Source organism: Hypomesus nipponensis, chromosome 17, assembly GCF_054491055.1.
Source record: "Hypomesus nipponensis isolate SF chromosome 17, ASM5449105v1, whole genome shotgun sequence".
In the NCBI taxonomy this organism is placed as follows: Eukaryota; Metazoa; Chordata; class Actinopteri; order Osmeriformes; family Osmeridae; genus Hypomesus; species Hypomesus nipponensis.
In genome coordinates, this window is record NC_140377.1 from 5,095,668 (window position 1) to 5,114,796 (window position 19,129).

Genomic DNA, 19,129 nt, shown 5'->3' on the forward strand with positions numbered 1-19,129 from the left:
TCGTCTGTGGTTTAACGTCGAAGTAATCAGGAACCATACCTCGCTCGTATATAGAAAGGTTTGTGCTTCCATTGGTAAAAAAAAACTCAAATAAAGAAAGTGTCCTTTGTCCCCCAAAAAACAAACAAGTCTCGAAATGAGAGGAATTGGTCCATCATATAAGCCCCGTGTCTAAATTAATCTTGGAAGGGAAGTTCCCAGTCCTGACAGCTTGTGGTATTCAGCAGGGGGCCAGTGAGTCACCATGGAGGCCACCTTCTCTCTTCACTTCACATCATCCAAAAGCAGACACTAGAATTGCAAACCAGCTCCAGTTTCACCGCAATCGCTCCAGTTAAAAATCCATGCAGTAAATCATGTGGAATGGTGGCGTAACAACTGCAACAGTAAAAGGCCTCTCAGAGGAGAGACCGCCACAGGGACAGATCTAACTAGTACATGGGTTAAGAGGTCCCAGACACTACAAGTCACAACCCTGTAAGGCTTTGCTATGCTAAAAGATTAGTGGTCCCACATACAGTCAGACTGACTGAAGACAAAAACATGATGACAAGCAAACATCTGTCAAGGTAGATGACAGACCGGTGTGCGATGTAGAAAGGATTATCCAAGTGATATGGTACAATTCAGACACGATGCAATACAAGAGAGTGGAGGAGGCTACTCATAGCCGTGTTGTTGTCACCGAGCGGGTACTCTACCGGCTGGTACTCTACCGGCTGGTACTCTACCGGCTGGTACTCTACCGGCTGTGTCCCAGGTCCTCCAGAGACCAGGAGGACGTGAGGAACCGCAATGCTGCAGCAGTCAACACACGGAACGCTTCGTAAACACTGGATGAGGTCGGATAGACCACATCTGATAGTTTTGTTGCGGTACAACCATCACCTGAGGAACAGTGCTTGGAGCTTACCTTACTATTCCAGTTGGTTTTAAAGTGATAGGGAACAATAGGTTCCTAGGCCTTTCCCTAGCTTTGTGTAAGGCTTTGTCTTACACCATCCCCACAGCAATAGAAGAGTACAGTACTTTGCAACATATTTCATCTGACCCCAACCTATACTAATCAGTGCTAGTCTAGTTGATCTAAGGGGCACTTCCATGGTCATCATCTCAACCATGGCAGTTTAAATGACACGTTCACCGTCTGTTGAATAAGACTCAGAATTAATCAACTCGGAAAGAAAACAGGTCATTAATTGGAATTTGAGTCCAGGGTACGTACAATAAACCCAGTGAGTAGTCTCCTTCACTACTTTCACTGCATCCAAAACAGTGGTTTGCAGGCATGAACATTGACAAGATCAAACCATGTCAAACTGAACAAGACCCCAGAGTTGGCAGACGATAAGAAGAATAAAAAATGATGTTGTTATAAAGAATAGTGACACATGCAACGTTACAATGTTCAAAATGAATGTTTGTGTACTGAGGAAGAAGACCTAGATTCCATTAGGCTTCTTCACTGTTCCCAGCACCAGAGAGTGGATGTCCTTGCTAGGAGGCCAGGCGGTGATGGTAGCCAGCCAGTCTCCCAGCCTCACGTCAGAGGACAGCCTCACGCAGAGAGACGAGCTGCTCAGGTCTGAGGCGGAGGCCCGTCATCTGAACACGCTTATGACGACAGCGCTATTTACAGTACATGAAAATGTTCTGTTTCAACTCTGCTATCACTCACACACAAAAACGACAGATTTGGTTGTCTGGTTGAAGCTGGTGGGGGGGGTTAGGGTGGGGGGGGGGCAGTGGTATAGAGAGAAGCAGATCTAGGCAGTGGATTGGAGGAGGGATGCTGTGATGTCACAAAGGCGGGGTTTTAAAGGGGGGGGGGGGGTCCAGTGGTTCCATGTTGCTGGTCTGTGGGTGGCTGAAGCTGCCCAGGGTCTCAGTGTGTGGAGGGGTTGCTGGGGTCAGGGCGGCTGGGGTCAGGCCGGCTGTTGGCCAGGTACTTTGCCCTCATGCTGGAAGTGTACTGTTGAGACAAAACAAGAAAGGAGCTTTAACGACCCACGATGGAATCAAGTTCAGAGTCATATCAGTTCCATATCGACACACTAAAACGTTCCTAATGCACGTAGGTTCAAGTGCAAACTAAATCTCAGAAAAACACACAGACAAAAGCAAGAGTCGAGCTGTGAGGACTGGAAAAGCTCCTCACGGCTAGACTGCCGCCACAGACGGAACACACCCCTTTAGGACGGTGTCAAATTAAGCAGTGCTAGTTTCAAAAGCTCCAACAGGACTTTTGAATCTTGAACTTTGCAGTGCAGTGTGCATTCAGGGTGGCAGTCATTCATGCCGAGTTGCAACATACTGTATGCTAGCATGTTTCTAATGTACATAGGATGGATACAGTTCCAGTTTGATCATGGCACTTGCATCACTGTGTTGCGATCCAAGTCACCCTCAGTCATTTGGCCAGCCTGTTGTGGACAGTAAGGATCAACTTGTTCTATGATTATCTTTAGAAAACTTTACTCACCTCAGGTTGGCTTTAAATGCAACTTGAAGAATAATATGATGCTCAAGCCAACATAATTTTGGATTAACAATGGAAGAAAAACAAATGATGGCTAATGTCGGATTGTATAAAATAATAAAATCTTCGATGTATATAAAAGTGGCTTAAAATGTTTCAATGAAACAAAATATGTAATACTTACCAGTAATGATTAAATGATTACTGATGATGGTTATGCCTAGTGCTGTGCTATGCAGGCCTGGTTTGGGATTTTGCTAGGAATACATACAATCCAGTCCCAGTGGTCTAAGAATGAACCTGGTCTTCAGACATAGACCTACTGGGCTTGGCTGTCCAGTCACATCTGTGTACAGCACCATATAGTTGTTGCAAGGGGAGGAGCACACACACAAACCCACGTGCATTTACAGTCCATGTGCTGTGAGAGGATATGTGAGCAAAATGACTACAACGCTAACACTAAAGCACTAAAACACGACTAGCCAATATGTGGTGTGGACTCCTTGCCAGAGATCATAATCCAGATCGGTAAAAGTTTAGGCTGCCGATTCCATATTACTGATGACAGGCCTCGTACTAAGGGGTTGTGGACACGCTCCAACTGGTCTACAGTACCGTCTGACTGACTACAGTACACTCTCAAAGCCAAGAGATGAGGAAAGCGATCGGCCCATGACAGAGCTAGCCCTGGTAAACACACAAACTACACAATGGTCTGTACAAACTGGCCCGAGAACTAATCTCTGACCACCTAAAGAGGTCACCTGCTACCATGTCCATCCACGCCAGAACTTTTGGAGTATTATTTTTGCATATTACACTCTTTTCGAGAGCATGTTCATTACAAATGGATACCACCAAAACCGTGGCGAGGTTGAAGGCTTTACAGAGTCAGTAATCATGGAGCAGAAGGCAAGACTACATCTTCCAGCTGAAACATCTGCAGTGCTAGGGGGGGACGGGGGAGGAGAGCATGCTGGCCTGGGCTTCAGGGACAAACGAGAGAGAGAAGGGGAATTGGGAGGAAGCGTTGGTTTGCTGTGGGTGGGTGGGAGGCAGGGAGGGAGGGGGGGAGCAGAGTCGGTTCAGGGGTTTACACAAGCCAGTAGGTGGAGGTGTGGGGCATGTTCTGTACCTGTTAGCATAGCGGACGAGGTTACCAAAACGATCTTGAACTCTCCGAGGGCTTTAACTGCCAGCTGTGATGGCCGTGACTGTCCGTGGCAGTCAAATACAACTGTGTGGGTTTGGCAGAGAAGAACACAACGACAAGAGAGAGTATAGAGAAGATACACAGAGCAGCGTCTAGGTCCAGGCAGACACACGGACACCAGGGGAGGGTGGGGAGCAGGGGGGGAAGGGGTGGGGGCGGGAGGAAGGGGGGCTCTAAGTTGGGCCTGAGGATGGAACAGGATCCACGCACAGAGGAACTGGGTCATGGAGGAACTGAGGTCCAACACGCAGCCTGCCTGCTTATTGTTATACAGCTACCTAGCCCTTCTACAGCTACCTCGCGCTTCTACAGCTACCTAGCGCTTCTACAGCTACCTAGGGCTTCTACAGCTACCGAGGGCTTCTACAGCTACCTAGCGCCTCTACAGCTACCTAGCGCCTCTACAGCTTCCTAGCGCTTCTACAGCTACCTAGCGCCTCTACAGCTACCTAGGGCTTCTACAGCTACCTAGCGCTTCTACAGCTACCTAGCGCTTCTACAGCTACCTAGCGCTTCTACAGCTAAATAGCGCTTCTACAGCTACCTAGCGCTTCCACGCAACCACACTTGACTTGCAAACGGTCATACCAATTCTATGCGCGCTGACATAGAATTTCATCAAACATCCTTTTCTCCACATCAATCACTTTGCGTCGAGGAATACTAAGAACCCGGCTAACATACCTAACACTACAATAAAGACACAAGTCTGGTTTAAGATGGCCGACTGTTTACTTGAGAACAACAAGCAGTCATAGAACGCAGGTTTCCAAGAGGAAGGACGGCTCCTTATCAACCCATAGTGAGGTGAAACTCAACAAAACAATGAAAGAAAAGAAAATGGACAGTGTCTGTACTCTGAGGTAAAACAATGACAGTGCTCTTCCTCAACGATAAAAAGACAAAGAAGAGTCCGTGAAAGACGCATTGGCAGACATTCCAGGTTTACGCCTGGCCTTGTTGACAGATAACACCGCACGAAACATACAGGAGCGGATTCCCAACGACACATAGCGTTTAGCACAGCCAAGCTGGACTCGCGGCGTCAGTCATGACCCCTTCCTCACGAGAGGTTGACATATGACTCCTCAGGGGAGGAGATCGGTGGATCAGAGTGTGTACTGAGTCTGTGCTCTGTCGAGTTGAAACCTACCGAGGGAGGAGGAGACTCCCGCCCAATCAGGGGAGTGTTCTCACAGCGGGGGTTCTGGAAGTTGGCATTCTGGGTCCTGTCAAAACAAACAGGGAAAGTGAGGTCAGGCGATGGAGGTGGTCCTCGTTCCAAACACACCCCTCACCGAGAGACGATCAGAGCTGCTCACCGCATGAGCGCATCAAAACCCCGACATCCACTTCTCTTCTGAGAGTGTCTAAAAACCCTTGAGGGCTCATGCAAAAACACTGATCCCACCATTCATGGCTGCCCCCCCCCCCCCCCCAAATCTGAGTTGCTACCACCCCCTCCCCTGCCCTCTCCCCTAATCCCGAGAGGTCCATTCATAAGGCTGAGGTCCTTGGGTTTCAAAGGAGCCACAGCTGGACGGGAACAGCTGCAGTTGTCCGGCAGAACTCAACCCTCTCTGGGAGAGCACGGCTCGCCCCCCCCCCTACCCCCCCCCCCTCCCTGGTGGAGCGCGGCGCCTTGGTCACATGGTCTCTCGCATTCCTCTCTCCGCAGCACTGGCCTCGCTCTGTCAACACCATCTCAGGCACTGGGTGGTGGCACTAACAGAGCGCCCCGCATCTCCGCCTGTCTCCTCCCCACGGGAGGAGGTGAGATGTTAGTGCTGACGTACATGTACTCGGTGACGGGGGCATTGCTGACGGTGTGCGTGGCGGCGGGGATGCTGGTCTCGCTGCCGTAGCTGCTGCCGCAGCTGTACAGGCTGGGCATGTGCACCCGGTACAGGTTGTCGTGGTTCTGACGGCCTCCGTGGGCCATGGACTCCTCCTCGCTTTCCTCCTCGGCCCTGAGAAAACACAAGTGGGCCGCACCGTGAGACTTGTCCACCAGGGGGAGCCCTGTTCCCTGCCGCCGCTGAGGAAGTGGCACGGAGCGAGCCAAACCACGGTCACGTTTTCTATTCATTCGCGGTCACGTTTCTATTCTATTTCTTCTGTGCCCTGTGGGTGAAAAACGGATGGAATTATCTCCTTTTTGATGTGTGAGCTTCTGTGTCTGGTAAGGTAGAAGGAATAAAACAGGGTTCTGATCAAATGGTAATTGATTCTGTTTCCACAAGAGAATGAAAATAATTGACTTTGGCACCAGAGGCACCGGCTCACCGACTTTCATGTAACAGCAGTGTTTAGTGCTTAATAAGGTCTAAATGAAATATTTGACATTATAGGCTCAGTGAGTTATTGCACCCAAACCACTAGGCTTGAGAAATTCGGTATAAAACAAAGACAGTCAAAAGTGGCACACAAAAACTCAGTGGAGCCTGTCTCCCCCTAGTGGTCATCCAGAGGACTTCCCTGTGCAAAACGATGACATCATTGATTTCCATCCTGTGCAGCTAAGCACACATCAGATGAGCAACAGAGCGAAGCGACCATGATCGGTAACAAACCGACGACACGAACGAGACGGACCAACAACACCAGTGAAACGCGACTCTCCTACGCGTCTAAAAGGAGCACGTCTAGCACTTCTCGGGAGGTATCCTCACACCAACACTCAAATATTCATCTGACGCTGTAATACCAACCTCCTCTGACTTCCTCTGCGTTTCAGAGCGGGTTGGGGCTGTGTTAGCAGGGAGTCTAGCTGAGTGCAACCCAGGTCCGTCTCAGAGCGGTGCTGGTCACACACCCAGACGAGCCCGAGGCCCCTGCGCGGGGAGGTCTCTCTCCTGCTCTCTCCCACGGCATCCTAACCCTTTCTGACAGCACGGGGGAAAGCGAGAGAGGAGACCGATCCCAAACACCACCCCTCCAGAAGCCCTCCAGCTCGCGCCGCAGTGGCCTCGCTCGACCGAGCGTGGCACGATACAGGAGAGGGATAACAGGAAGTGATTTGGGGGGGGGAAACAGCTGGAGCCGCCGTTGCTGTGGCCCAGAGAGGACTTCTGCCTTCCAGCCTTCTGACAGCTACAATATGGCCCAAACTGGCTGTGCTCGACACAGTCATCGGCAGATTAACAACAGCTTCATAGAAACACCACGGGGCCAGAGCGCCTACAGGCTGTTCCACCAGCGCCTCTGAGTCATCCTCCCAACGTGTGAAGAGCGCAAGCGGAAGCTACGGTGAAATCGGCACTCTCTCTCTACCCCCGATGTCACCTCCGAGCTTTCGAAAATAACGGCTCCTGCTTTTCTGTTGACGTCTTTCGACCAGCTGTCGGCTGGCGTGGCGCCCCTACGGGCCTGGTGCTGTCTGGGCGGGGGGCCGGGCGGGGGGCCGGGCGGGGGGACGGAGGGCGAGGCTCACCTCTTGCCGTGCCATGTGTGGGGCACACTGCAGATGATGGAGCTGAACATCAGGGCTGTGACGAAGGAGAACAGCACCAGGTAGATGAGGCCCTCCAGCCCGTCGTAACACAGGCCTGTCATGGCCTGGACCAAGTCCTGCAACACACACACACAGAGAGAGAGAGAGTACACATCAGTACGCCATCAGCCCCCAGTACAATGAACCTGCAAAAGTCTACACAATGTAGTTCCACTAGAGCGTTCCATGACTCCAACCGCCAAAATACTGTTGGGACTTTACAATCCCTAACTATGCAAACTATCCGATCCTTGATTTTCTGCTGTACTGTCCGTTAGCCCCATTTGTGCGTCGCTTTGGATGAATGCATCTGTTAAATGGGTTTAAGGTCCTGTTGTACAGAGCATCTTTATGCAATCATGGGAAACCGAGAAAGGCGGTATGACGGTATGTCTGACAAACCCTAAATATGTCAGCGGACACAAACATCGCTGTTGAGCCCGAAGCCAACCGCGGCCAGAGGAAGTTGTGTACAAACGTGGGAAAGCAAACAGCTGCTTCCTGAGGCTCGAATGTTCCACAGGGCCCGGCAGTGCAGCGATACCTATGCTCCACAAGCTGGCAGAGACATGACTATTTAATGATACAGCTCTCCCAATCCCTGTCTTATCTTAGAGGGGGGGGGGGGGGGGGAGAACAGGCTGAGTCTTCCTGTAACTTCAGAGCCAAGCAAATTACGGTAATTATTCAGAGCAGAACAGCGGCACACATGCATGAACCCAGTGGGCCACTCTACATAACAAAAGCCTGAGAGAGGAATAATGCAGTAGCTGCTCAGAGACAGGCTGTCTGCGGTGCTGGAGCAGGGATGACAGGAGAACACAGCATCTCTGTATTATTATCTCCATCCGGACGAGAAAAGACCTCCTGTCAGATCACTGGAAGATCAGTGTCTGTGTGTCACTGAGCACTGAGAGGGGTGGGGGGTGGGGGTGGGGGGGTGAGTCAGACTGACGGCTATGACGGTGGCTCGGGTCCCACTGAGGCAGACGGCAGACGTGGCCAGGAATCCAGGAGAGGGGGAGGTCGAGAGCTGGGGCTGCTGGGTGGCTGGCAGGCTGATGACTCAGACTGAGAGAGCTGCTGAGGAGCCCAGGGTGGAGGGTGGAGCCCAGGGTGGAGGGCTCAGCCCAGGGTGGAGGATGGAGCCCAGGGTGGAGGGCTCAGCCCAGGGTGGAGGATGGAGCCCAGGGTGGAGGGCTCAGCCCAGGGTGGAGGGCTCAGCCCAGGGTGGAGGGTTCAGCCCAGGGTGGAGGGCTCAGCCCAGGGTGGAGGGCTCAGCCCAGGGTGGAGGGTGGAGCCCATGGTGGAGGGCTCAGCCCAGGGTGGAGGGTGGAGCCCAGGGTGGAGGGTTCAGCCCAGGGTGGAGGGCTCAGCCCAGGGTGGAGGGTGGAGCCCATGGTGGAGGGCTCAGCCCAGGGTGGAGGGTGGAGCCCAGGGTGGAGGGTTCAGCCCAGGGTGGAGGGTGGAGCCCAGGGTGGAGGGCTCAGCCCAGGGTGGAGGATGGAGCCCAGGGTGGAGGATGGAGCCCAGGGTGGAGGGCTCAGCCCAGGGTGGAGGGTGGAGCCCAGGGTGGAGGGCTCAGCCCAGGGTGGAGGGCTCAGCCCAGGGTGGAGGGTTCAGCCCAGGGTGGAGGGCTCAGCCCAGGGTGGAGGGTTCAGCCCAGGGTGGAGGGTTCAGCCCAGGGTGGAGGGCTCAGCCCAGGGTGGAGGGCTCAGCCCAGGGTGGAGGGTGGAGCCCAGGGTGGAGGGTTCAGCCCAGGGTGGAGGGCTCAGCCCAGGGTGGAGGGCTCAGCCCAGGGTGGAGGGTTCAGCCCAGGGTGGAGGGCTCAGCCCAGGGTGGAGGGTGGAGCCCATGGTGGAGGGCTCAGCCCAGGGTGGAAGGCTCAGCCCAGGGTGGAGGGTTCAGCCCAGGGTGGAGGGCTCAGCCCAGGGTGGAGGGTGGAGCCCAGGGTGGAGGGTTCAGCCCAGGGTGGAGGGCTCAGCCCAGGGTGGAGGGTTCAGCCCAGGGTGGAGGGCTCAGCCCAGGGTGGAGGGTGGAGCCCATGGTGGAGGGCTCAGCCCAGGGTGGAAGGCTCAGCCCAGGGTGGAGGGTTCAGCCCAGGGTGGAGGGCTCAGCCCAGGGTGGAGGGTGGAGCCCAGGGTGGAGGGTTCAGCCCAGGGTGGAGGGCTCAGCCCAGGGTGGAGGGCTCAGCCCAGGGTGGAGGGTTCAGCCCAGGGTGGAGGGTGGAGCCCAGGGTGGAGGGTTCAGCCCAGGGTGGAGGGCTCAGCCCAGGGTGGAGGGCTCAGCCCAGGGTGGAGGGCTCAGCCCAGGGTGGAGGGTTCAGCCCAGGGTGGAGGATTTCAGGGATAGTTCTGAGGGCTGAGCAGCTTAGCCCAGCTGAGCGGGCTCCAGATGCACGTGTGCAGGAATGTAATGGTCCTCTCCACACAGGGTCGTCATATCCCAGCTGAAATGTGGAGTCCGTGCACTCTGGGGCCTATGGTAAACACCAACAGTCCACACTACAGACAGGAGTCACACACAGACAAACAAACAGCACAGTAGCCACACGCGTGTTCACACACAAGCATCCCCCATCGCAAGGCGGGGCTTTCGGTGTGGTCGGGCTCACCATGTGCAGGCTGCGACAGTCCACCAGGGCGGTGAGCTGGTGCAGGCCGATCTCCGTGGTGTTCAGCACCCCCTGGATCTGCTCCAGATTCCCCTGCAACACAGACGCACACACAGGCTCAAAAACAGGGTCAGGCCTTCATTTAACACCCCAAATTAGACCATGCCTGTGTCTCAGTGCGAGAGAATGCACGACAGGGAGAGTTATGGGAGTAAGTACTTAGTGTCCTACTTAAAAGCATAAACCGAGCTTGTGCTTTGGCTAAAAGTACAAATAAGCGCAGGTGAAGCTTGGTGACATCTCCAGTAACACTGTTTTCAAGCACTCTTATCCCACGGACTGCAATGGCAGCAAACAAAGATGGCCGTGGCGTGCCTCAGGTGAATGAATACTGTATGAAGGCTGCGTGCGCTGGCCAGAGGTCAGACGTGTCGGGTCGTCCTACAACGTGAATGTTTCCATGAACTCAGCACATTTTCTCTTTCTCTCGCAGAGGCCCGGGCTACTGAAGTGTGCCTCTCTATTTTCCAGCCATTCCCCAAACGTCAGCCCTCGTTTGTGCCTCTGTGCACACTGTGGAATAGCCAGCTCTGGACAATAACACGGGGGGGCTCTATAGAGAAAGCTCAAAGAAAGAGCAGGCCAGTGTCCTGTGGGGACCAGGTGGAGTGTGTTGGTAGGAGGTACGGTGGCGTATGGAGATGGGGAGGGTGTGGCTAAGCCGGAAGGGAGCCCCATGCTGCCACATCGGCCCTGTGAGCTGTCTTTATTCCGCGGGCGGTCTCAGGACACACCTTGGTTTGAGGGTATTCTCTGGTAGCCGAGCGGAGGAGTTCAGACACGTCATCTTGCATCTCCACCAAGGCCTTGTGGCTCCCCGAGAGCTTCTGCGAACACAGGAAAACAAGAGACGGGAGTCAGTCCAAACGATCCATCCGAGATGACGAACCCTTGTCATACCTCCCAGAGAGGGTGATAGCTCTCCCCTGAGCACCTCTACTGGAAGGACACTCGTATCCTGTGTCTGTGACGTACAGTAGCTGGCTGCATTATGGATCTGTCACTCTCTTCTGCTCACCGACGGAGCAACAATGGCTGGTCTGCACTCGGGCAGCACTCCAACCATTTGAGAAATTCATAAGCCGGGAGAATAAATATACAGGCCTTTAAAAGGCAGGCCACGTGTTGCGTCTTTGGGTCTTCAGAACACATGAATATTTGAGACGGAGAGTTAAAATGGACTAGGTAACAATTGCGCAGTCCTATTTTTAGATCTCCCTAAAAAGCTAGGAAAGCTGATGATCCATCTGACTGGAAATGTACAACTTCTGCCGGTCTCTCTCTTGCCTATCACGGAATCTCTTCTCTCTCTCGTGCTGGATAAAAGGGGCCATCCTTATTCTGTGACCCCTAAAACTATACTAATCAGCATTATCTTTTAGACTCTTTAACAAAATCTAAAAAGAGCATTGTCATAAAGTCAGTATCCAACACATTAAGACAGGCAGATGTTTGTAGGCCAGTTGAACTATTACCGATGAACAACATGTCAGACATGGGGCTTTGCAGAGCCTTGTGGTTGGTTCCTATTGGTAGTCTGAGATAGCAGCCTGCAGATGCACATTTACATGAGCTGCTAATCACCAACATGACTCCAGACCAAAGGGTGCATTTAATTAGCCTGTTTAGTCTGGCAGGCACTCCTGTGACCAATTATGAGGTTATGAATGAGAATATTTGCATAAAAAAATATATATTACACATTGACAACATTGCATTCCTCTCTAACTCATTACACATACTGAATTATTTATTTATTTACTCTAATCTAGTCATGTGGGATCAACCAATTCATCTCAAGGGGAGATGCATCAAATACTGTGAGAAAGAACCGAACATGTACAAAACAAGCCTAATTAGCGCTAATCCTGCTGCCCAAAGTGAAGAAGGTATGTGCCATTTGAAACCCTGGGTGTGTGCACGAGGTACCTGCTGGAAGGGGTTGGTCTGACCCACGCTGCACCTCAGATAGTACTGCAGGATATCTGGAGGGAGAAGACAAAACCAGAGGACCAGGTTATGGGAGCGGTCTCACGCTTATCTGGTGACATCCCCCCCCCCCACCACCACCATTCCAGCTACGAAAACAAACAAAGCCTGTGGGGCCCTGTGCTGTACACGAGCACTTGTCATTGGGATGACCCACAGTGCTGGATGATATTCAACCCCCGCTGACTTTGGCGTGTGGTGTGGTGCTGACAGCACTACAGCCCGAGGCTGAGCCCAGCTTACGAGCGGATGTCAGGTCTCGACCTCTCCCGCCTCTCCCGCCACTCCCCCCCCCCCCCCCCCACTGACCACAGCAGTGCTGGTCAGAGGTGCTGAGACATCGCCACGGAGACGCAGGGTCAATTATGGGCTGGCTCAAGTGTAGGAAGAACGAATGTTTGAGGGGGGACTGCCGCGTCATCATTGCTGGCTGATTATCTTGTTAAGGAGGACCTGCCGATATGATGACCGGTGTGTGTGATGGAAGGTGGGATTGGATTGCTGGGTTCAGATCAGAGACCAGTGCTAATGGACTTGCACTTGATTGCACACTTGATTCATGTTGTTTAATTGTAAATTGTTTAACAACATGCTTTTATGGTTCTTCCCTTTGGCACTTATTTTGGTTGTTCACAATATGTGCTTCGTGTTGAGGCTACCCCGCAATGTTTTTGGGGCTATCTTGTTGTTATTATCAGTGACCTATGCACTTTGTAAAGCTCTCTCTTGGAAGTCGCTTTGGATAAAAGCGTCTGCTAAATGAATACATGTAAATGTAATGTGTCAGGGCAGTCTAACGGTGTGCAGTTATCCGTGCAGTCCTATCCCAACGGGACCGAGGCCAGTGGGAGAAGCAGGGACGAGAATCCCCACCCACGCGCACACGCAGGGTAATAAATAAGGCTATTTGGAGTGCGTGACTCAAACAGACCACGCAACCGTCTTTGGCACGGCCTTAAATCAGAATGGCAAGGTGCCGGGTCCTTCGGGTCCCTAAACTCCGGCTGGGAGAGTTCCAGCACCGACACGACACATGGCACGGTGACGCGCCACTGCGCTGACGTGCAGCGATGCCCACGCCGCGACCAGGGGAACAGCAGCCGTGTCCGTGTGCGAGATGATGGGTACAAAGGATTCAGCGGCCTGGGAAGGACGCCCACAATTAGGTTATATCCACTCTGACATCGCCGATTCATCCTATTAAACCACACACACACAAACACGCGTGCACCCACACACACCATTTCCAGTCTGACCTGGTTACGGATGGGCCAGATCATTGCTGTAGCACCAGAGGGTCCCAGTGAGATTCATAAACAGTGTAATTATGGCCCTGACAAGGGCAATTAACTGCTCATTCAATTATATTCTCAGGCCGCTGTATACAGTAGCTGAAGACCCCTCATGAATGACTTGTAACCGTGCTTACAGAACCACTGTCTGACATGACAAGCTCATAACTTATCTTGCCACAGCGATAAGTGGGTTCAGGTTTTTTTTTTACCTTGACAATGTCAGGATTTAATAGAGCAACCATAGCTGGACCATAAAGCAATGCTGGGAAAAATACTGCCCTTCCGTATGACAGGGTAGTAAAGATGAAGGCTTCTGGGCAGTTAAAACGAGAGACAAACATAAAAAACAGCCTTTTGAAGGGCTTGAGGTGAGCACACTGCCTCAGAGTGAGATATATAGTCAAATATTGGCCCATCATGAAAACTAAACTACATTCAGAGCATTAATAAAACCAGTCATAAATTGCATACCAAAATAAAAGACTTTATGCAGTTCTGCTCCAGTTTTGAGCGGCAGGTATAAAATTGGATGAAATAAAACAGAGATAACAGAAATGAAAGCAGTGCCCTTTCTGAGGCTGTCATTTGAAGATAAGATACAACCCTAAGGCTGGAAGGCAGGGTCATTCCTTGGGGTCACAAGAATGTGCTAAGTTGACAGTGGGGTCCTAATCTTTCTAGCATAGCCTGCCGCAGCCTAAACTGGCTAACTCGTCTCCGTCGAGACTGGCCAAGATTCTTATGGAACGGTGTTCCTTCCAGACCATAATCCACACAGGCATGTTGAGGACTGAGGAGAAAGTGGAACAGACAGGGCGACCCTGACTGCATGCTGCCAGCCTCGGGGGCAGAGGGGGAGGGGAATGCGCGCTGCAGCACGGCGCAGCACGGAGACGATGCTCAAAGGGTCTACCACAGCTCCATCCCTCCACCCTGCTCTACCCTGGATTAGGCTTACTATACCTCACGGTTCCAACATGATCCTCATCGAGAGACAAAAGGTCCATTTATTTCCACGTGGACAAACCAGAGCTGGGGAAGTATTCGCTGACGACTGGTTTCTCAGTGCCGTGTCAACAAACCATGTTGTGCGGCTTGGCCCGCCTGCCGCGCTGGCCTTATCTCCTTCACACACTCAGCTTCACACACAGTCCCCAGGCTCGATCTGTCCTATCCACACACACACACACACACACACTTCTCATCATGGGGACCAGATTGGCCAATTACTCCACGGGCCACACCGGACCTGCTCCTGCGACACTTAAGATGCAGCATGTTGCCACTTGTCAGCCAGACAACAGATGTGGTAGGAGGTCATTTATTGAGTTCTATTATTGAGACGAGGACCAGCACGCCTCCATGAAGCACTGTCATCCCAGGACCGCCCCGCAACAGAAGCAGCAGTCTCCAATCTCACCCCCGGGTGGTACGATGACTGGGCTTGGCTGCAGTTAGTAAACTCTTTTCGTCCTTGCATCATTTGGCCGTCATCCTTCCGGCCTCGTGTCTTTTTACTCTCTTCTTTTTATAACTGTCGTATTTTTCTGTCACGCTGAAGAGAGCGTATAGAGTGCCTGCAGATGCTCTCACCCAAAAGCAAACAGGAAACAAAAGCTTCCAGGACTAAGGTTGTGAAACTCCACTCCAAAGTCAGCAGAGAGGCCAAAGTACTGACAGCATTGCTTAACGACTCTCAAATGACTGTACATGGAAAATCATTGATTGGATGGATCATCCAGGTAAACTGCCTCGATGCAAAACACAGCAGAGTATAGATCCCCCATTCAGGGGAATATCCAGAGCTCTTTGTATCATCGATCTCAGGATAAACGGACAGGCACACATTCGGAATTCCATCCCATAATGTAGACAGTCAAAGCCTGTTGTGAGTCGTCTGTACCTTTATTGATCAGTCCATATTTCTCTGTCACTTCAGTGACAAACATGTCAGGAGCCACGCAGAAGTCACTGGCCGTCTGGAAGAAGAGGAAACAACACAAGTTGCACAACAGCTCACAAAACCATCATGCAGCTGTTTGCTTTCAGGGAATAACAAAAACATCGGTACAGCGGGGAAAACTAATGGAAGTCATTTGCGACTATCTTCAGGGGAGGAGACGGCATTGGCGCAGCAGGGGATCGCATGAAATATGAATACGATATGCATGCAAACTAGACTGACTCCGCGGACCGACTCGGTGCAGAAACAGAGTCGTCTCTTCATGTCACGTTCCCATGGAGACACTCACCGCAGAAACAGCCAGCTCCAGGCCGAGGCTTCCCCAGCTGATGACAAGAGCCAGCACGCCCAGCAAACACACCCTGGGGGACAGAAGACAGGAAGGGTTCAAAGGGAATCTGCAGCTGCTTTAAACAGCATTCAAACAGCCATTACACCAGCTATCTACCCTTAATACCAGGGAGGTAAACGTTGGATTAAGACAAAAACGAAGCCTCAATGCCTAACTGTCAATTTTGGCTCATGTTCCTTCCCCTCCTCTCTCAAGGAGAGTTTGTGTTAATGGTGTCAGCCAGACTGGCCAGGACTCCCCAGGCACAGCTGGGACAGGGGGAGGACGGCTGAGATGAGAGGACAGGGCCATGCTGCTGGGAGTGCACAAGGACCAGGCCTGGGGGGCCTGGGGGGCCTGAGGGACCTGGGGGGCCTGGGGGATCTGGGGGGCCTGGGGAGCGGAACGCTCTGGAACCGACGCCAGTGCAAATGAAACGGCTCAAACTAGTCTCTGCATGTACACTGCACAGTAAAGCCACCCACGCCGACACGGCGCGACTGTATACATTACAGTTGACGGAGCAATGTTGACAAACCGGGGCGGTGCTATATGGACGGCATACAAAAACACTGTGATGTAATAATGTTCACTGAGCAGAATCATCTCCACTCACATCTTCCTTGTTGCCGTGCGCATGGTCATGTGACCAGACTCACCCAATCAGCAGTGCCTTGGAGTTGCGAATGAGGCCAAACAGCACCAGCAGGCAGATGAGGACATCGAAGAGCAGGAGACCCAAGTAGCCCTGCCACCTGAGGGCAACAACGACCACTGGGTGAGAAACAGCCCCATGCAATACCACAGCCCCATGCAATACCACAGCACCGTACAGTGAATATGGGAGGCATTCTGGTATTGTCATCTGCACTATAATCATGGGTCCATTTCCTTGTTATTGTCGGAGGATTATGATGTTGCAGACGATTGACATTTCAAGTGACTGTGAGGCTCCTTTGAGCTCCATTAGTATGCAAATAAGGCTCCCCAAAATAGCTTGTGCAATAGGCCTGATCAAGCCCGAGTGAAGAGGACAAATGGATCAAACAGAACTACCACACAAGGAAAAGATATCAGAACTCATTTCCATCTCCAAAAGTCTTAAATTAAAAAAAAAGTAAAATCTTGACGTTCTCTCAGTTCTTCTCATCACAGTTTCTCCGGAGTATGGTTTTGCCCCTTGGGTGTCCATCCCAGCCCATCTCAGGCCTAGCCTCTCACCTGTACCAGTCATACAGCTCTATCTGCACGGCCAGCGCCTCGAGGGAGACCTTGGCGTTGCCCCAGAAGGGGATCTCCACCATCTGTCGGACCAGCTCGTCCAGCTGGCCCTGCAGCTTCTGAACGATGGACAGGTAGTCTGTGTGAGAGGCGTACTGGCCCTCCAGCTGCAGCAGGCTGTCGTCCACCGTCTGGTTCAGGGAGGTTGTGCTGTCCGTTACCTGGAGAACGAGAGGACAAACCGGGTGACTCTCTTCTAAATGGGTTTACCGGGGATTTCCATCTCCTACGGATCACGCTGGAGGTCTTCTGTGTCCTGTCTGGGGTTATTTCTGGCCCTGTAAGGCTGGGGAGGGGAGGGGGGGGGGTGGGGGGAGTCTTACCAGTTTCTGTATGCCTGCCATAGTGCGGTTGGCATGGCGGAGAGAATACGTCAGCCGGTTCACGCCATCGCAGGTTTCGCCGTTCCCATAGAAACCCACAGCAATGCCGGCGCTGAGGGGACACAAAGGGAGGAGAGGGGAAGCGGTGAGGAGGAGGGAGGAAAGAAAAGAAGGGAGGGGCTCGTCGTGTAAACCCGGGGTCTGCGCTGCCGGGGCAGATCCCTGTGAACAGGCAGCATTGAGGCCCCTGCAGAAAGACTCTTTAGAGAGCCCTAGCAACTCCTGAGGAATGGGCCGACTCTGCCCAGAGCACGGCCCCCTTACACCACAGATGACAAAACCTGCTCTGAGAGAGGAGCTCAGCCTTCATCCATTCATCCACGCGGGCCTGAAGATCCACACACTGCCAAACGTGCTCGCGCTGCGCGGCCATGGGAACCCGCAGGCAACCGACAACACCTAGCGCTGTCATCTGAGACAACCGTGTTCAGACCTTTTTAACTTTGAAGGCTTTTAGCCTTTGATGACAAACCTCGCTCAGGGTCTGATATGAATGGGCACGGCGCTTGTTCACTTTGATGCTCAGTATGAAACGCGCGGGGGTGGGGGGGAGAACCAGATCAATTGAACAAACAATTTTCATCCACACAGTTCCTCAGAGGAGCAGGTCTTTCTCCAGGATTCAGCCGGACATCTTGCTTCTCAGCTTACACTCGAACAGAGCACGTTGCAATCTCGGAAGACAAACGCGGCTTTTGGAGAAACCAAATGAAGTCAAAAGGAGACCGCAGGGAACCGTTTGCCTGAAGATAGGTACCACACCACCAGGGGTCACTGTCACACATGCCTCTGAACCTCCGCCCCCCCCCCCCTCTCTCTCTTTTTTCAGTCTGTCTATAGTGTCACCAAAGTCCATTGTGAACGCTTCAATAGCCGCCACAACCAGTGCCTCCCTGCTGACTGAGGGACTGCCAGCCAGGCCAAACAATGGCCTATTGACCATGTGGCCACTCTCAGCTGGAAGCATATAAAGTGAAGGGGCATTCCATGTGCAGACCTGCTTGTTGGACAGTCCATTATCACATCTGACATCACATGAAGAACAGACACCATGGAGAGAGAGAGAGAGAGAGAGAGATTCCTGCCTGGGACCAGTCTTGCTTTTTACTCATATGGCTTGTAAATTATTTAAGGCAGTATGTGGATAACAAAAAACAGACTAATGCATGATGATGGTTGGGGCTGGGTCACATGACCATGAAGGCTACAGCTAAAGCACTGTGCGTCCACAAAGTGGATGGGGTTAGAAAAACAGATCACCCCAGTCATCTTCTAGGCACCTTAAAACAGGGTCATGTGTCTTATTATTGGCCACAGCGGTTTCCATCATTCCTGTACGTGAGGAAACAAAGAGTTCCTCTGCAGACGTAACTGACTCACCTCTTATCAGACCAAAGCACCCTCCGCCACGATGCCAACCGCTTCTACATAAGAGTACACGCAAAGTAACCCCAACCTGAAGGCCATGAACCCGAAGGGGGTTTTTCCAGAACGTCAACATTCCACAGAGATGTTTATGGCTTCCACTTACAGCAGCTGAAGATACGAACGCACGACGCTCGCTCATGCAACCTCTCTGTATGCCGACGATACGACAGGGCTGAAACAGCATATGCCTGGCTGTGATTGGAACTGATATCCATACAGTCACAGCTACAATAATGTTACCTTTTGATTAATCTCCTATGGACTTGGCAACCATGGCAACCCTTTGAAAGCTAAGTGAGAGGAAAGCGTGACGCCCACCCCCCCCCCCCCCCCCCCCCCCGGGGCGACAAACACACTGAGTCACAACCATCACAGACGTCACACTGGATAAAATGCTTTAAAAGACTGTGAAACATTAAATCAGTCCCAGCCGAAAAAATCCATCAGATCAAGGCAAGGAAATGACTTCAAGTACAGCCTGGAGACTGAAGGCTGTAAAGGGTGTTCCAGTTGTTCACCCAAACAGCTCCGTCGGTTCCTGAGACAGCCTCGTCCTCATGGACACAGAGGAACACAGGCTGGACTCATGGGTTGCAG

At 52.3% G+C, this 19,129-nt stretch overlaps 1 protein-coding gene across 4 annotated transcripts in view; it reads right to left on the reverse strand.

Moving 5' to 3' along the window:
* Positions 1–1,176: 1,176 nt before the first annotated feature.
* ttyh3a (tweety family member 3a) overlaps positions 1,177–19,129 on the reverse strand; it is a 28,138-nt gene continuing 10,185 nt past the window's right edge. For 2 of the 4 annotated variants that reach the window (XM_084678189.1, XM_084678187.1), the window contains 11 exons: positions 17,045–17,156; positions 16,662–16,882; positions 16,100–16,195; positions 15,399–15,471; positions 15,050–15,125; positions 11,792–11,847; positions 10,597–10,689; positions 9,803–9,895; positions 7,129–7,265; positions 5,492–5,665; positions 3,946–4,924 (listed from right to left, as the gene is read on the reverse strand). In XM_084678189.1, coding sequence (XP_084534315.1) covers positions 4,759–4,924; positions 5,492–5,665; positions 7,129–7,265; positions 9,803–9,895; positions 10,597–10,689; positions 11,792–11,847; positions 15,050–15,125; positions 15,399–15,471; positions 16,100–16,195; positions 16,662–16,882; positions 17,045–17,156 — 1,297 coding nt within the window. In that variant the 3' untranslated portion in view covers positions 3,946–4,758. Of the gene's footprint in view, positions 1,973–3,614; positions 3,720–3,945; positions 4,925–5,491; positions 5,666–7,128; positions 7,266–9,802; positions 9,896–10,596; positions 10,690–11,791; positions 11,848–15,049; positions 15,126–15,398; positions 15,472–16,099; positions 16,196–16,661; positions 16,883–17,044; positions 17,157–19,129 lie in introns of those variants that run through there. The other 2 variants (XM_084678190.1, XM_084678191.1) reach the window with 2 other exon arrangements.